The sequence below is a fragment of the Podarcis cretensis genome (assembly GCF_951804945.1).
Source record: "Podarcis cretensis genome assembly, chromosome: 8".
Taxonomy (NCBI): Eukaryota; Metazoa; Chordata; class Lepidosauria; order Squamata; family Lacertidae; genus Podarcis; species Podarcis cretensis.
Genome location: NC_137177.1, coordinates 86,697,174 through 86,712,284, shown reverse-complemented (window position 1 = coordinate 86,712,284; position 15,111 = coordinate 86,697,174). Strand labels below are relative to the sequence as shown.

The window sequence follows — 15,111 nt, the reverse complement described above, 5'->3', positions numbered from 1 at the left end:
CAAACTGCGGGAGGCAGTGGAAGACAGGAGTGCCTGGCGTGCTCTGGTCCATGGGGTCACGAAGAGTCGGACACGACTAAACAACTAAACAACAACAAGAAGCCCAAATCTGGTTCAACTCGCCAACCCTATTTGGGTTTAGAGCAGCTACCAAGGAACCGATAGGTTGGCTGAAGTCTGTTGCATCTGCTTGGCCACTGGGAGTGAGAAACTGGGCCTTTCTCACCTGCATTTAAGTAATCTGTCATCATGCTCTATGATCCTTTGCATGCCAGTGAGAGCCAGTGTGGTGTAGTGGTTAAGAGTGGTAGACTCCTAATCTGGTGAACCGGATTCGTGTCCGTGCTCCTCCACATGCAGCTGCTGGGTGACCTTGGGCTAGTCACACTTCTCTGAAGTCTCTCAGCCCCACTCACCTCACTCTGTATTTGTTGTGGGGGAGGAAGGGAAAGGAGAATGTTAGCCGCTTTTAGATTCCTTTGGGTAGTGATAAAGTGGGATATCAAATCCAAACTCTTCTTCATGCCAGGCACTGCCTAAGGGCCCAGAGGAACCTGAAAGCATCAGAGCCTTCTCTAGAGAGCCTGGCCCACCTTACTCCTTCCCCACAAAAAAAAATTTGAAGCTGCTGGTTGTGGGGGGCTCCTTTGCCAAGAAGAAGCTTGCAGGATAAGCCTAGTCCCAGAGCCATTTTCCTCTTGAGCTCAGCCCCCTTGTCCCCGTACCCCCACCCAAACCCCAAATCAATAACACAAGGAAGAGAAAGCCTTTCGCAGGAAATTTTATTTCACTCCAGAACTGTAACAAGGAACATTATTAAGAATTTACCGTAGTGGGCAGGAAATAAAACACAGGGAAGAGGAGGGGGAGATAACTGGATTTCAAATTCTCCACCATTCCATGCTCCGGTTCTGCTGTCACCTACAAATCATCAGGCATACTTTTGCATAGGTAGAGGCCTCTCTTTCCAAACTCAAGAAAGGCTGTTAAGGAGCTCCATGGTACATAAATGACAACTCACTTAATGCTGTCTCCTAGCAAGCTTCTTGCCATCCACACTAGAGGCATTAGCAGGGCCGTAAAAAAAAACACCCTACTCATCCAAGTGGAAACTCCTCTCTGTGCAATTAAAAGATACTACCTGTGGGTATCCTTAAACTAGGCTCATTTGCAGAAGTCTAGAGAGCCCATCTGTGCTAGCACTTGAAAAACACCTGGAGCCTAAAGTTTTGCTAACCCCTTGTTCACAATGGTTATCTAGACCCTCTGCTGGAAACTGGGGAGGGTTACAAGAGGAGATGCTGCCAGAACCCTGTAGGCAACCACCGCTGTTGTCCTAAGCAGCCCCCGCCCCAAGTTCCAGTAGGTATCAGGCCACCCACCCCCCACCCCCAGAAAGAAAAAAAACCCAGTTTTAGTATAAATGTTATTCCACCCCTCCCATTTCCTCTTCCAGGCCGTTCTCCACTACAAGGGCTGCCCCCACAAACCTCATGTGTTAAGAGCAAAGAATGACACGGAACCACCAGAACAGAACAACCCAGAAGTCACTCCCACCAATCGGGATCCAGAAACAGGAAAGCACTTTTTTAAAAAAGAGCCTACTCAGTCTCTTAGAAAGCAATTTTCTCTTCCTTTGGATCTGCACAAGGGCACTGCCCACAGAGGCTTTTCCAGCTGCTGCAACACAGCAAAGCAAAGAATGGGGTGGCATGTGAGAGACTTCTGTGGGCAGGGCACCCCCTTCATCAGGGAAGAAGAAGTATGCAAATGCTGGTCCAAAGATGTTTCACATGCTGTGCTTCCATCTGTCCTTTCAGTTGTGCCAAATCCAGGAGGGTCAAGAAGTGCTCAGTGGAACCGGAAGAACAACGGTGCCTGTGCTGTCAGAGGGGCTACACCAATTTTTTAGCCTCAAAGAAGCTCTTGAGGTGCCTCATCTGCCAAATGCCTGTGAGGATGAGGATGATGGTCTGGGCTATGGACCACCACAGCACCCGCTGGTTGGTGCTCTCGCTGGTCATGCGGAATCTCTCCTCTCGGTACTGGAAAGTGAACATGGTGGCGAGAGTCAGAGAAGGTACTTCCCTCTCCCCTTCCCCACACCAGACCCATACAACCCAACTTCTCCATCTACGCAGGTCGGTCCTTCTTGCAGATGTAGGAGCTTTCCAATACTACCCCCCTCTGAACAACTCCTGCCAATCTTGTTCTATTGCAGGTATGCCACCTGTAAACCCACAACAAACGCCACCCTAACTCCAGTCGGGCTGCACCAACGGAGCTTGAATGCCCCCCTCCCAAAGAAGTTCCTAGGATTTGGCAAGTGCTTCTCTGAACTTTCAGATGAGCAAAGCTTTTCAAGATGCTCCTCCTTAAGTCCTTAGTGATTAGGTAAAGGTAAAGGGACCCCTGACCATTAGGTCCAGTCGTGACCGTCTCTGGGGTTGTGGCGCTCATCTCGCTTTATTGGCCAAGGGAGCTGGCGTACAGCTTCCAGGTCATGTAACCAGCATGACTAAGCCACTTCTGGCGAACCAGAGCAGTGCACAGAAACGCCATTTACCTTCCCGCCGGAGTGGTACCTATTTATCTACTTGCACTTTGACGTGCTTTCAAACTGCTAGGTTGGCAGGAGCTGGGACTGAGCAATGGGCGCTCACCCCGTCGAAGGGATTTGAACTGCCAACCTTCTGACTGGTAAGTCCTAGGCTCTGTGGTTTAACCCACAACGCCACCCGTGTGTAATTAGGTAGGAACCATTTAAAGATTGAGGTGTGACAAGTTCCTCACAAACCATGGACAGGGTAGATCCCTCCCCCCCCCCCAATAATGCCATTCAAGATCCCGCTCCTCCTCCTGAATGGCATTACGGTAAAAAAAAGAAAGAAATCCGTTGTGGGTGTTACTTACTCTTTGGTAGTTCTGCTCCTTCTGGATCTGCTCCACCTGGTCTAAGAGCTGCCTGGCTCTTAGCTGGAGTTCGGTCAGTTTGTCCTTGGCTGCAATCTCTGGGTAATTGTTGGCGTGCTCCCCGACTTGGATATCCAAGTGCACCCGCTGAACACAACACAGCAACACACAGACCAATTCAAGAGCCACCACTGCAGTTCAACCCACTCCCCACCCCTGTCTCATCAGGGCTCTTTCCTCCTCCCTTCCACCTCAGTTGCTCAGCAAATGTAGAAAGAGCTCTGGCCTTCTACACCAGCTTCTCTCTTGCCTTACACAAGCAATAACCAGGGGGTGAGGTGGGGTCCAATTCATGAGGGCAGAGCACCTGAAGAGAAGCCCCCACCATCTTGGCTGGAGCAAGACGGAAAGAGGGAAAGGGCACAGAGAAGCCTGCTTACCAGTTTCCCGCCTGCAAAAAGGGCCATGCGGGTGGAGTTGGAGTGGAGGCAGATCTGGTGCTCTCCTGGGGTGTGAGAAGTGAAGGTGAAGCGGCCTTCAGAGCCGTACTGCCTGGAGAGGACCATCTGAAACCATCAAGCAGCAGCAAAGTCAGGCAGGTAGGGGTATCTCACCTTCTGCTTCCATTTCTGCTCACAGAGCCTAGGGCTTGCCGATCAGAAGGTCGGCGGTTGGAATCCCCACGACAGGGTGAGCTCCCGTTGCTCAGTCCCTGCTCCTGCCAACCTAGCAGTTCGAAAGCATGTCAAAGTGCAAGTAGATAAATAGGTACCACTCCGAAGGGAAAGTGAACAGTGTTTCCATACGTTGCTCTGGTTCGCCAGAAGTGGCTTAAGTCATGCTAGCCACATGACCTGGAAGCTGTACGCCGGCTCCCTCGGCCAATAAAGCAAGATTAGCGCCGCAACCCAGAGTCGTCCGCGACTGGACCTAACGATCAGGGGTCCCTTTATCTTTTATGATATCTGATTGGAGCTTTTGCCAGGGCTGAAGACCGCAGACCATCACCACCCCCACCAAGGAGTTGCCTGGCCCTTTCAGGGGCTTTTTATTCTCTCCCTCACTCCTGATGCAGAGGTGGGGAAGCAACAGGCATGTTGCCTCCCTGCACACACACACACTCGGCCCCCAAACTATTGAAAGGCCCCAGGCAGGAGAGGGTTGATGGGAAGTTTTGCTTCTACACATGACTCTGGCTTAACCATTTTAAGCTGAGACATTCCTTCATCACCCTAGAATGTTCAGTCCACATTGAGTTCATGAGACATTGCATCCTGACCTGTTCTTAGTGCTTGGTTGACCACATCTACGGATGAATGCTATATCAATCACTAGTAATAGTTTAATAAGGAGGTTTTCACGCCTGTCCAATTCTGTGTTCCCTTTCCCAACCTTTAATCTATTGATGATTAATGCCTATATGCAACCCTTGCATTGTATTTGTGTTAACCAATCAGCAACAAGCACATATGTGGCAATGCTGTAATATTCAATAAAAGGGACTCCCCGAGACATGCTCGAGAAATGCCTCCCATATGACACTTGCCATTTGTCTGTCGTTTATTTCAACCCAACAGAGGGTGGCGGGCAGGGTCCCCTTGCTCAGCGCCCCCTTGGCTGCTGCTGTCAGGCCAAGAAACAGCAGCTCCCGCTCCCTCCTCCTCCTCCTCCTCCACCTGCTCACCTTCCCATAGGGATCCTTGACCTCCACGAACATGCCCAGGCCCGGCGTGGAGGGCAGGAAGGCCTCCGACTGTTTGTCCCACAGCTGCGTCCGGTAGTTCCCTGCGGAGGGGAGGAACAGGCGCGCCCCCGTCAACAGGGGACAGGCGACAGGTGAGCCGGTGTGCGCGCGCACCCCCCGCGCTCTCCCCCACCCCCGCCCCCTCTCTCCTCCTCGCGCATGCGCACCGATAACCATGGTCTCGTCAGGGATCTCCTCGATGAAGCAGCGCTTCTCCGTCTCCCCGATGTGGAAGTAGAGCGCCTGCGCCCCGCGGCCCGCCGCCAGCAGCACCAGCAACGCCGCCGACGCCGCGAGCCGCCAGCCCGGCGGCCGGGCCGAGAAGGCCGCGGGATCCCCCGAGCGACACCCGCCTGCCATGGACGACGCTGGCCGACGCTGTCAACTGCCGCGCATGCGCCGAGGCTGCCCTCCCCAACACCACCCCCCGCCGGAGGTGGAAACAAGGCCGAGTGCTGCGCATGCGCCGAGGGGGGGGGGGAAACAGCGCCGGTCAGGTGACTCGGCCCGACGGAGGAGGCTGCGCGTGCGCAGAAAGCCCGGGGAGGCTTGCCCTTCCCGGAAGCCCGAGCGGAAGAGGCCGCAAGAAGGAAGGGCTCCCGCGTGGTCATCGAGCCCAACCCCAAGGCTGGGAAGGAGCCTCCTCGGGGCCCTTTTAACCCCTGCAGGGAGGAGGAGGAGGACGAGGCCTCTCGATGGGAGAACCAAACGGGCATGTGGTCATAGCTGTCAACTTTTCCCTTTTCTTGCGAGGAATCCTATTCGGAATAAGGGAATTTCCCTTAAAAAATGGGAAAAGTTGACAGCTATGCATCTGGTCCGGCATTTCCTCCTGGTGCCCTTTTGTCAGAGCAGAACTGAGCGAGAGGCGCAGCCGCCCAGTGCGAGGCAGATGCCATCAGCTGCTTTGGAGTTTACTGATCATTTAAAGGTAAAGGTAAAGGTACCCCTGCCCGTACGGGCCAGTCTTGACAGACTCTGGGGTTGTGCGCCCATCTCACTTAAGAGGCCAGGGGCCAGCGCTGTCCGGAGACACTTCCGGGTCACGTGGCCAGCGTGACATCGCTGCTCTGGCGAGCCAGAGCCGCACACGGAAACGCCGTTTACCTTCCCGCTGGTAAGCGGTCCCTATTTATCTACTTGCACCCGGAGGTGCTTTCGAACTGCTAGGTTGGCAGGCGCTGGGACCGAGCAGCGGGAGCGCACCCCGCCGCAGGGATTCGAACCGCCGACCTTTCGATCGGCAAGTCCTAGGCGCTGAGGCTTTAACCCACAGCGCCACCTGCGTCCCTTACTGATCATTTACTAGCAGAAAAATAGCATTGAATCCCAGAATATTTAAAAAAAAATTGGGGGGGGAGTGGGGGCGGGGAACACACATTCCCCACCAGGCATGCATATATTCCGGCATTTGAAGACCGCTGGGGTGCCTTCCGTTTAATCGGCTTGTCGGGCAGTTTTTCCTTCATTGCAGGAGGTTGTGCCAGATGGCCCTTGGAGTGCGTTCCAGCTCTACAATTATTTGATTCTCCAGGTGCCTGGTTTTCTAGCCACCCCCCTCACTCTCCTGGCTGCCCTCCTCCGTACATGCTGCAGTGGACCCAGTAGGCTCTTGTAACGTGGCACTCGGAAGGTATACAGATGCAGCCAGAGCAATGTGGAATTGAGTAGGACTGCTTGCTTCTGTTATCTAAAAGCCTCCGTTTCTGTTAACACGATTAGCATAACCACTGCTGGATCGTGTTCAGCTGGTGACACACACCAAAAGTGACCACAGGCGTGCATAATTTTTTTATGGGGGCTGGACATGCGTTGCACAACATCTTGCAGCCATGCGTTCCTGAATACGGACAAGTCTTATTGGAAATGATCTCATTTCCTCATACCTCAGCTTGTGTCCATAGAAGACCATTTCCTACACGATTCTGGTGTATGAGTAAGCATAATGTACCCTTTCAACGTAAGCCAATCTGAAGTTCCTTTTTTCTCAGAATAGCAGCTTCCTCTTCACATGAGACAAGCTGTCCTGGGTAAACATACTTTGCTTCAGTCATTTATATATCAAACTACAGAAAGCTTTAAAAATAGCTGTATTTTGGAAGTGGTCTAGTACTGCCAGAGAGTCCAAGCCTGGCAGAGGGGACTCAATGATGCACACTGTATCCTTAGTCACCCAGTCAATGCACACTGCCCACCACACACAGCCAGTCACGGATGTACACAAAAAGTGCCAACCAAGCATGATGCTGTAAACAAATCCACATGAAGCTGCTGATTCCTCCCAAGCACCCCAAGTTCAGAATCAGAATTGTGCAATGCAGGAATCTCAACTAAAGCATCCATAACAAATGACCAACCTCTGCTACAAACCTTGCAGGAAGGAAAGTCCACCACCGTTCCACTGATAGCTCTTACTGTCAGAAAGTTCTTCCTAATGATTAGTTGGAATTTCCTTTCTTGTAACTTGAATCCATTGGTTCGAGTCCCACCCTCCAGAACAGGTTTGCTCCATCTTTCGTGTGACAGCCTTTTAGCATAGCTGTCAACTTACAGATTTGAAAATAAGGGACCAGCAGCCTTGAAAATAAGGGACCAGCAGCCAAAATAAGGGACCTGCAGCCTCACCTGTTCCAGGCACTCCAGTCTTCCTGTCATCCTGCAGTCTGGTCAAACTCATGCTGGTAGCTTCGAGAACACTATCCAACTTTGTAACCAGAGGTTCAAATGAATAGAATCTGAATCACATGCACCACAAGGCCTATGCAGCCTCAACTTAAGATGGCTCCCCGGCCTGGCTTTGCACTGCAAAGTTTGCAGCAGCACGTGCAACAAAATGGCGTCCAGCATTCAAAAAACCCCTCCGCTTGCATTAACTAGCCACACACAAGGCATGCAAGCTCCACCCCCCAGTCGTTCTTAGACTTCTTATTGGGTGAGCAGCACAGCCAAGCAACACAGTTGGAGCCTCCCTCCTCCCTGGCCAGCAGGGAGGGAAGGAGAGGAGCTGCTTCCTTTGAAATTTAAGGGACATCCATCAATAAGGGACAGCAGCGGGACATGGTGCTGGAATAAGGGACTGTCCCTTCAAATAAGGGACACTTGACAGCTATGCCCTTTAGGCTTTTGTCTATAATATCTTATTGGTCTCTGTAATATCTTATTATGTCCCAAACACACTCAGCTGGCACCAGCACCCCTACAACCATACACAGAGCAAGGAACAACCATCACACTGGGAGATGCTGAAGAAAGATTTCTTGCAAGCATAGGAGGAGATACAGATAAAAATAGAGCAGTTCAGAGCAGGGACAGAATACCCCCTCTCTGACACTCCCTAAAACAGCCTCATCATGCTCTACCACGAACAGCAGGCAACTCCTCCACTGCTGGATTTAGGGTGATCTGGGCAGTTCCCCCCATAAAGGTTGCAGAGCTGAAGGGGTGCAAAATTGAGAAGATCCATAATTGAGCAGCAGTTCCTAACACTGCAAAAGACCACTCAAGGTTTGGGGAATGACTCCAGAGAGCTTTGTCTCAAGATGCAATTATCTCTTGCATATTTCGTGGTTACACTTTTCTGTCAACACCATCCCAAGCCTGGCCACGCCTCCTAAAAGTGCTCCATAAATAGCTGGGGTGAGGCCCATAAGGCCACCCAGGCACCAGGATTGAAACCATGTGTGACCAACAGGAGCAGGAACTCTCCAACTTTGCTGGTACAGTATAGCGTGCTTTAGTGTACTCAAGTGTTGCCTCTTTGTTAACTTTGGTCATTTGCAAGACACCAAGTCAAGGGAGCAAGACCAACTCCTTCTCATGCTCGCCTTGTGGTGAATTGGTTCATTCTGTAACCGGAAATGCCGGAACAGGGTGGTTGGGTAGCGGAGTGCAGAAACTTGGACCGTTGGTGAGCCTATTTTAAACAGAGAGAGACCAGCTGTTGCTTTGAGATTTGAGATAATGCTCTGCTCAGATGGGGTTGCTGGCTGCAGCTCTTATCGGGGAACTGAGTCTTTGCTTTCTTTTGAAGAGTGAAGCATTTGGAATATCTGTATTCCCTGCTATGGGCATAATTTAAAAATGCGTCAGGGTTTCTTGTCGCTCTGTTTATGTTATGTCAACCCACAACTTAACAGTTTATGTGTTACTCTTTCCTCCCCTTTGCACGTAGCAAGAGGAAGGAGCTTCATCTGTCATTTTAGGGAACTTTAGTTTCAGCGTCCAAAGTTGCGACATGAATTGCAACATGCAAAAGAGCTGCTGGAAATCCTGGGACCCAACCACAGAATTAATTACAGTGTCTAGCAATCATGTACATTCCCACCCAGTGGTTGCCGAGGGATCTATAAAAAGGGATCAGCCTTGCTGGTCAAGCAGAGCTACCAGGTAATGCCTGATTTAGAATGGAGTGTCACAAATACCCTGGAAGTCACATCCTCCTCTTCCTCCTTTCTGTTCTCTGTCCAGATGGGGAGAAGAAGGTCTTTGCCCAGGCAGCCGTCTTCAGGTCCAGGTAAGTGCCCTGGGCCCAGTTGTGTTCAGGTGGTTTCCATGGCAGAGTGGGTGCTGCTTCGTAAGTGGCAAATGTAACCTGGGAGGGAGAGGGTGCTAACTGGATGCTTGTGAGAATACAGAAACTTCTGTGCCCACCCAAAAAACTTCTCTGTCCTGGGACATCCTAGTCAAGGCTGCTCCAGCCTCGCAAACTGGATAGAAACAGCAGATCCTGCACATTTGACAATGCCCGATTTCTGCTTTTTTGCCTGCGGTCAGGTGTCTCTCTTAAGACCAAACAAGCTTCTCATCAAAGTAGATGACTATTGAGTCTTGCAGCTAGTGAAGAGTGTGAAAGGGAATCTCTTGTCTCATGGGATGGATTGACAACACACCTTCCCTCCCCATTCACACTGCCCAGTGCAAGAATACAGTACAGCTCTATTTTATCACATTATAAATGCAGGGTGTTTCTTTTCAGTCCAGTTCTGCATCTGATTTTCTTCTGGCGCGTTTGAGGTTGCCTGGCAATGCTGCCAGTACAAGGGGTTGGGGAGGCAAGCCTGATGAGTCAAAGGTGAGAGGAGTTGCTGGGGGTGATGAACCGCTGCCACTCTGCCTAGAAAGGGACAAGCATCGCCCTGGCCAGGGTCTTTGGCATTGCCAGTGCTGGTGGGTTTTGTAAATGGCAGGCTGTGCCTGTGGAGCCTGGTATGGGTAATGAGGTGTCCATACTGATTGGTCAAGTCCGAGGCAGCTCGGTCCTCTGTGCATGCTCGCACACCTAAAGATCTGGATAATGCTGAGGATTATACTAACAGTTTTGTGGCAGGTGAGAGAAAAGGGAAAGATTTTTCTTGTAAAGGCAGCCTTGTTGTTTTCAGAATCTGGGATGTCAACCAGAAGTCCCTCTACCTCCAGAACAATGAGCTGGTAGCTGGATACCTGCAAGGCTCTGATTCTGCCCTGGAAGGTGAGTCCGCAGAGTTTTGCTTTCCTGAAGCTTACAGGCTGGTGGGGGGAGAACTATTCCTCATGGGTTGGATATGACCCATACTGTGGACACAACCAATGCCTCCTTCCCTCCGGACAGATAGGACCCGGGGTTGAACCACTTGGGGAGCCTGGAACATAACTGTGATTCCTGCATTGCAAGGGCTTGAATCAGTGGGGTCCGTTTATATTCTATGATATCTCAAAGGGAGGCATGCAAATTTCTCCTTCCATCAGCACAGCCTGTTCTTTTCCTTCTGCGCTGGTGCTGCCCTCAATTGCCTGCCTGGCACTGAACGTGTTTGTGTGTGTGTGTGCACGCCCATGTGTGCTCCTGCCTCCACCATTGCTTCCCTCTCCTGCAGACTTTCTCCTGCTCATTCTCACACATTTGTTCTGCCTCTTCACTGCTTCTGCCGTCCCCAACTTCTATCAGCTCTGGATTTCTCTTATGGGCTCCCGTGTCTTGGCATCAGTTGCCGGGAAAGGAAACTGGACACCCTTCTTTTCCCTGGTTGTGGCCCTCTAAGCTAGAGGCAGGTTGTGTATGCAAGGCCACCAACATCCTGGGCTTGAAGGTCGTCCCCCCCCCACCTCCCTCCAGGTCAGCAAAAGAGGCAAGGGTAGAACACGCCCTCGTCCTCTGGCTGCTAAAAGGTAAAGGGACCCCTGACCATTAGGTCCAGTCGCGGACGACCCTGCGGTTGCGGCGCTCATCTTGCTTTATTGGCCGAGGGAGCCGGTGTGCAGTTTGCGGGTCATGTGGCCAGCATGACTAAGCCGCTTCTGGCGAAACAGAGCAGTGCATGGAAATGCCGTTTACCTGCCCGCTGGAGTGGTACCTATTTATCTACTTGCACTTTGACGTGCTTTCGAACTGCTAGGTTGGCAGGAGCAGGGACCGAGCAACGGGAGCTCACCCCATCGCGGGGATTCGAACCGCCGACCTTCCGATTGGCAAGTCCTAGGCTTTGTGGTTTAACCCACAGCGCCACCCGTGTCCCTCCTCTGCTACTGAGCCCCTAACCCTGACATCACCCACCAGTATGACCCCTGGGAATGCCCTCACACCTCCAGCCTCTCTACTGGGATTCCCCGCAGGACGCCAACAGACTCTCTCACCTACTCTTTCCCATCCCTAGAGAAGATCTACTGGATTCACAATCGGGCCTTTGACCACGAGAAGTTCTCCATCATCTTGAGCATTCAGGATGGGAAGAGGTGTCTGGCCTGCTCCTCTGGCGCCTGGCCTGCGTTGCAGCTTGAGGTGAGGAGAGGCAGTTTGGCATCCCCATAGGATGTGCTTGCGGAGGGGACGGGAAGCCTCACCGTAAATTCTCCTCCTGCCACATGCCAGCTTAAGAGCAGAGAGCCAGGGATGGGTGGCAGGAGCAGGAAGGACTCTGCCCTTCAGTGGCAGGCTGGCCTTGGAAAGAGTCTGGGTAGCTGCTACCTGACAAGTCCATGCCTTTACATCAGGCACCCCCAAACTCGTCCCTCCAGATGTTTTGGGACTACAACCCTCATCATCCCTAGCTAACAGGACCAGTGGTCAGGGATGATGGGAATTGTAGTCCCAAGGCACCTGGAGGGCGGAGTTTAGGGATGCCTGCTTTACATGGAGGAGAGGGCCATTTCGGCAGCTAGACTGGTGACTGGAAGTGGCCGCCGGGACCACATAACACCAGTCCTGAGAGATCTGCATTGGCTCCCAGTACGATTCAAAGTGTTGGTGTTGACCTTCAAAGCCCTAAACGGCCTCGGTCCAGTATACCTGAAGGAGCGTCTCTACCCCCATTGTTCAGCCCGGACACTGAGATCCAGCACCGAGGGCCTTCTGGCGGTCCCCCATTGCGAGAAGTGAGGTTACAGAGAACCAGACAGAGGGCCTTCTCAGTAGTGGCGCCCGCCCTGTTGAACGCCCTCCCTTCAGATGTGAAGGAAATAAGTAACTATCTTCTCTTTAAAAGACATCTGAAGGCAGCCCTGTTTAGGGAAGTTTTTAATGTTTAATGCTGTATTGTTTTTAACACTTGATTGGAAGCCGCCCAGAGTGGCTGGGGAAACTCAGCCAGATGGGCGGGGTATAAATAATAAATTATTATTATTATTATTATTATTATTATTGTTGTTGTTGTTGTTGTTGTTGTTGTTATTGTTGTTGTTGTTGTTGTTATTATTATTATTACTATTATTATTAAGGGCTACTAGCCATGATAGGCCTGCTCTGCCTCCACAGTTGGAGGCAAAAATGCTCCTGAATTATTATTTGCTGGAAACCACAGGATGGGAGAGGGCTCTTGCGGTCGAATCCTGCTTGCAAGCTTTCAATTGGGGCACCTGGTTGGCCTCTGCCGTTTACCTTCCCGCCGGAGTGGTACCTATTTATCTACTTGCACTTTGAGAACAGGATGCTGGGCCATGAGGGACATGGGCCTGATCCAGCAGGTTCTTCTTACGTTCTGTCTTCCTTAGGAGCTCTCTTGCCCCTCACTAGTCAGAGGGACACTAGCCCAAAGCAGACAGGGGTCAGCCTCCTTCTCCCTTTGCCTGTCTCCCTCCCTCACCAGATCGCTCCCTATTCTCTCCTCCTCCTCCTCAGACCGTCAACATCACAGATCTGCCCAAAGGTGGCAGGAAGGAGTCCAGCCGCTTCACGTTCTTCTCCTCTAACAAAGACGGGGCTTGGCGGTTTGAGTCGGCGGCCCATCCCGGCTGGTTCCTGTGCACCTCTTCCAGAGCCAACGAACCTCTGGGCCTCACGCAGCTCCCGGGGCCTTCTCATGTGGTGGACTTTTATTTTCAGCCTTGCTGAGCTTTGAGGGGCACCCCCCGCCCCCAGACCTGCCCAAGTGCCTAGCACAGCTGCCCCGAGGGCTCCTGAAGCACCTGGGAGGATTCCCAAACCGCTGCTCTCTTTTTTTCCTCATCTCTCAGCCATCCTAGCCCTCCCACACTCATCAAAAGTGGAAGCTTTCGGATGGAGCAGCTGTAAAGGTGGCTGAGGGTGGAGAGGCCCACCGGACATCCCTCCCAGCCATCATGGGGTCCACTCCAGGCAGGTCATTAAGGGCAAACAAGCTGCCTCACAAGATCCAGCACTTCGTATCCGCGTAGATGTCCCTGGGACTAAGGCTCAGGCTGTGTGTGAATAGCCCCACTTCCCCCAGCTGATGGTCTCCAGCACTAATCCTGCCACCCCTGAACTTCCCTTCTGAAGCCACACTGCCATGCCACCATGCCATGGTTTCTGTGGCATGGCTGAGATCTCCAGTGAGGTCAAATTTTCTGCCTTCAAATTCCCCTCCACTGGACTCATAAGGAGAAAAGATCTGGGGCGTCAGGGCTTGAACATAATATTTGTTTCAAAATAAATTAGCAGAATGTGAAGAACTTGGTTGAAATGAAGGGTAGGCCTTCTGAGGGGCTTGTGACCCCCCTCCTCAGTCATGCCACTGAGCAGCCTTTGGGCAGACAGGTCACCTGTAGACACAGCCCTGAGCAGATTCTGCATATCTTTTAAGATGCCAAAAGATGCTGCCTCTCTGGAAATTTTGCTCTCGTTTTTATTATGTTTAACGTGTTTATATACAATCTTGAAGTTGTATGTTTTGAACTGCCCTGAGACCTACAATATGAAGGGTGCTGTACAAATTTTATTAATAATTAAATAAATAATATAAATGAAGGAATCTGGTATTATTTATCTACAAGTTGCTGGTGGGTGGGGGGGGGGGTGACACTGCAGGACAGCCAATAAATGAGAACCACTGCAAGGAAGTTGAAGCCCCCAGATCACAACAACAGCAGCAGTCTGAAATATATTTCCCGGGGCACCTGAAAACGGGTAGCTATGACATTTTAACTGTTGATGACGCACGCACATCTTTGATTTCCTTCTTTTGTGACCTTTTAAAACAACATTAAATTGATTATCCTGGATTATGGATACAATCCATCTGTGATGCTTGGCGATGGTTCTTTAATGTTCTTGTGTGTGTTGTGTCGCTTGGAGAAATGGAAGCATGGCTAACCATTCATTCATAATTTTATTTGTATGCCACTTTACTACACACATCACGCTCAAAGCGGCTTACAACCCCAAAAATGCATTTCGAAATCAAGCAATGCAGAAAACAATGTCATTATAATGGAATAAAACAACACAAGAAGAAATACAACAACATTCCAACGCTGTTACACGATTACATCAACACCCAACAGCAAAAACAACAAGGGAGCAGGTCACCTCGGTCCTACCAGCCCCTTGGCTTCCCAGGGCCCTCCTCATCCAGAAAACACAGCAACCCTATTTTCCATTCTCCTGCATCTCAGCAACCTTTCTGCTGCAACCTGTTCCTGCCCTCCCAGCCTTTGGCTCCAGGAACCCTGGCCAAGAGCGAAGCCTCCTCTCTCGCCTGGGGAATCCACTGGCGTCAAACCTGTCCTGCCGCCTGACATGCTCCTCCTCCCCTCCGTGACAGCTTTCTGCATTCCTTCTCGCTCCATCTTCAGCAGTCCTGGGGGGGGTGTGTGTGCTTCCTCACAGCACACCTGACCCTGTTGAGACTCCGAACTCCCCCTGGATGTTCCCAACACGGCACCGGGATTCTGCCGTGTCTCGCCATGAAATAATGGGTAAGCAGGAGAACTGGGGTGGTGGGGGTGGTCCTAGCTTGGGTCCCATGGAAAAGAAAGGGGGAGGGGGCTTCCTGATTCAAAGGAAGGGGGAGTGAGGGTCCCTCCCTGTTGCCTAAAGCAGACTCCCTGAGCAAAACCCTCCTCTTTAAGGGCGAGGGAGTCTGGGTTCTCTTCCTGTTTACCTGAGTGGAAGGTTCAAATGAGCCTGGGCAACCCTGATGGGGCAGCAATACCTGAGACAGAACCTCTCCCTTTGAAAACATCCCCTTGCCCCCCACTGTTAGCTGGAACACAGTGGTACTTCGGGTTACATATGCTTCAGGTTA

General features: G+C 51.5%; 2 protein-coding genes across 5 annotated transcripts; one reads left to right on the top strand and one right to left on the bottom strand.

The window, feature by feature from the left end:
* Positions 1 to 765: 765 nt before the first annotated feature.
* TMED4 (transmembrane p24 trafficking protein 4) lies at positions 766 to 5,017 on the bottom strand (the record flags this gene model as incomplete). The annotated part of the gene is made up of 5 exons (XM_079987613.1): positions 766 to 2,045; positions 2,914 to 3,060; positions 3,354 to 3,479; positions 4,598 to 4,698; positions 4,825 to 5,017. The coding sequence occupies 5 exons, from the start codon at positions 5,015 to 5,017 to the stop codon at positions 1,896 to 1,898; spliced, it is 717 nt and encodes a 238-aa protein (XP_079843739.1). The 3' UTR covers positions 766 to 1,895.
* On the top strand, positions 5,016 to 13,832 carry LOC307222389 (interleukin-1 receptor antagonist protein-like; the record flags this gene model as incomplete). 4 transcript variants are annotated; one of them, XM_079987623.1, is made up of 5 exons in its annotated part: positions 5,016 to 5,154; positions 9,125 to 9,170; positions 10,036 to 10,124; positions 11,287 to 11,411; positions 12,747 to 13,832. In XM_079987623.1, the coding sequence occupies 5 exons, from the start codon at positions 5,016 to 5,018 to the stop codon at positions 12,957 to 12,959; spliced, it is 612 nt and encodes a 203-aa protein (XP_079843749.1). In that variant the 3' UTR covers positions 12,960 to 13,832. The 4 variants fall into 4 exon arrangements, with proteins under 4 accessions (XP_079843749.1, XP_079843752.1, XP_079843750.1 ...); XM_079987626.1 differs by having other exon boundaries at positions 5,050 to 5,149; XM_079987624.1 differs by lacking the exon at positions 5,016 to 5,154 and adding an exon at positions 6,325 to 7,158.
* Positions 13,833 to 15,111: the final 1,279 nt, after the last annotated feature.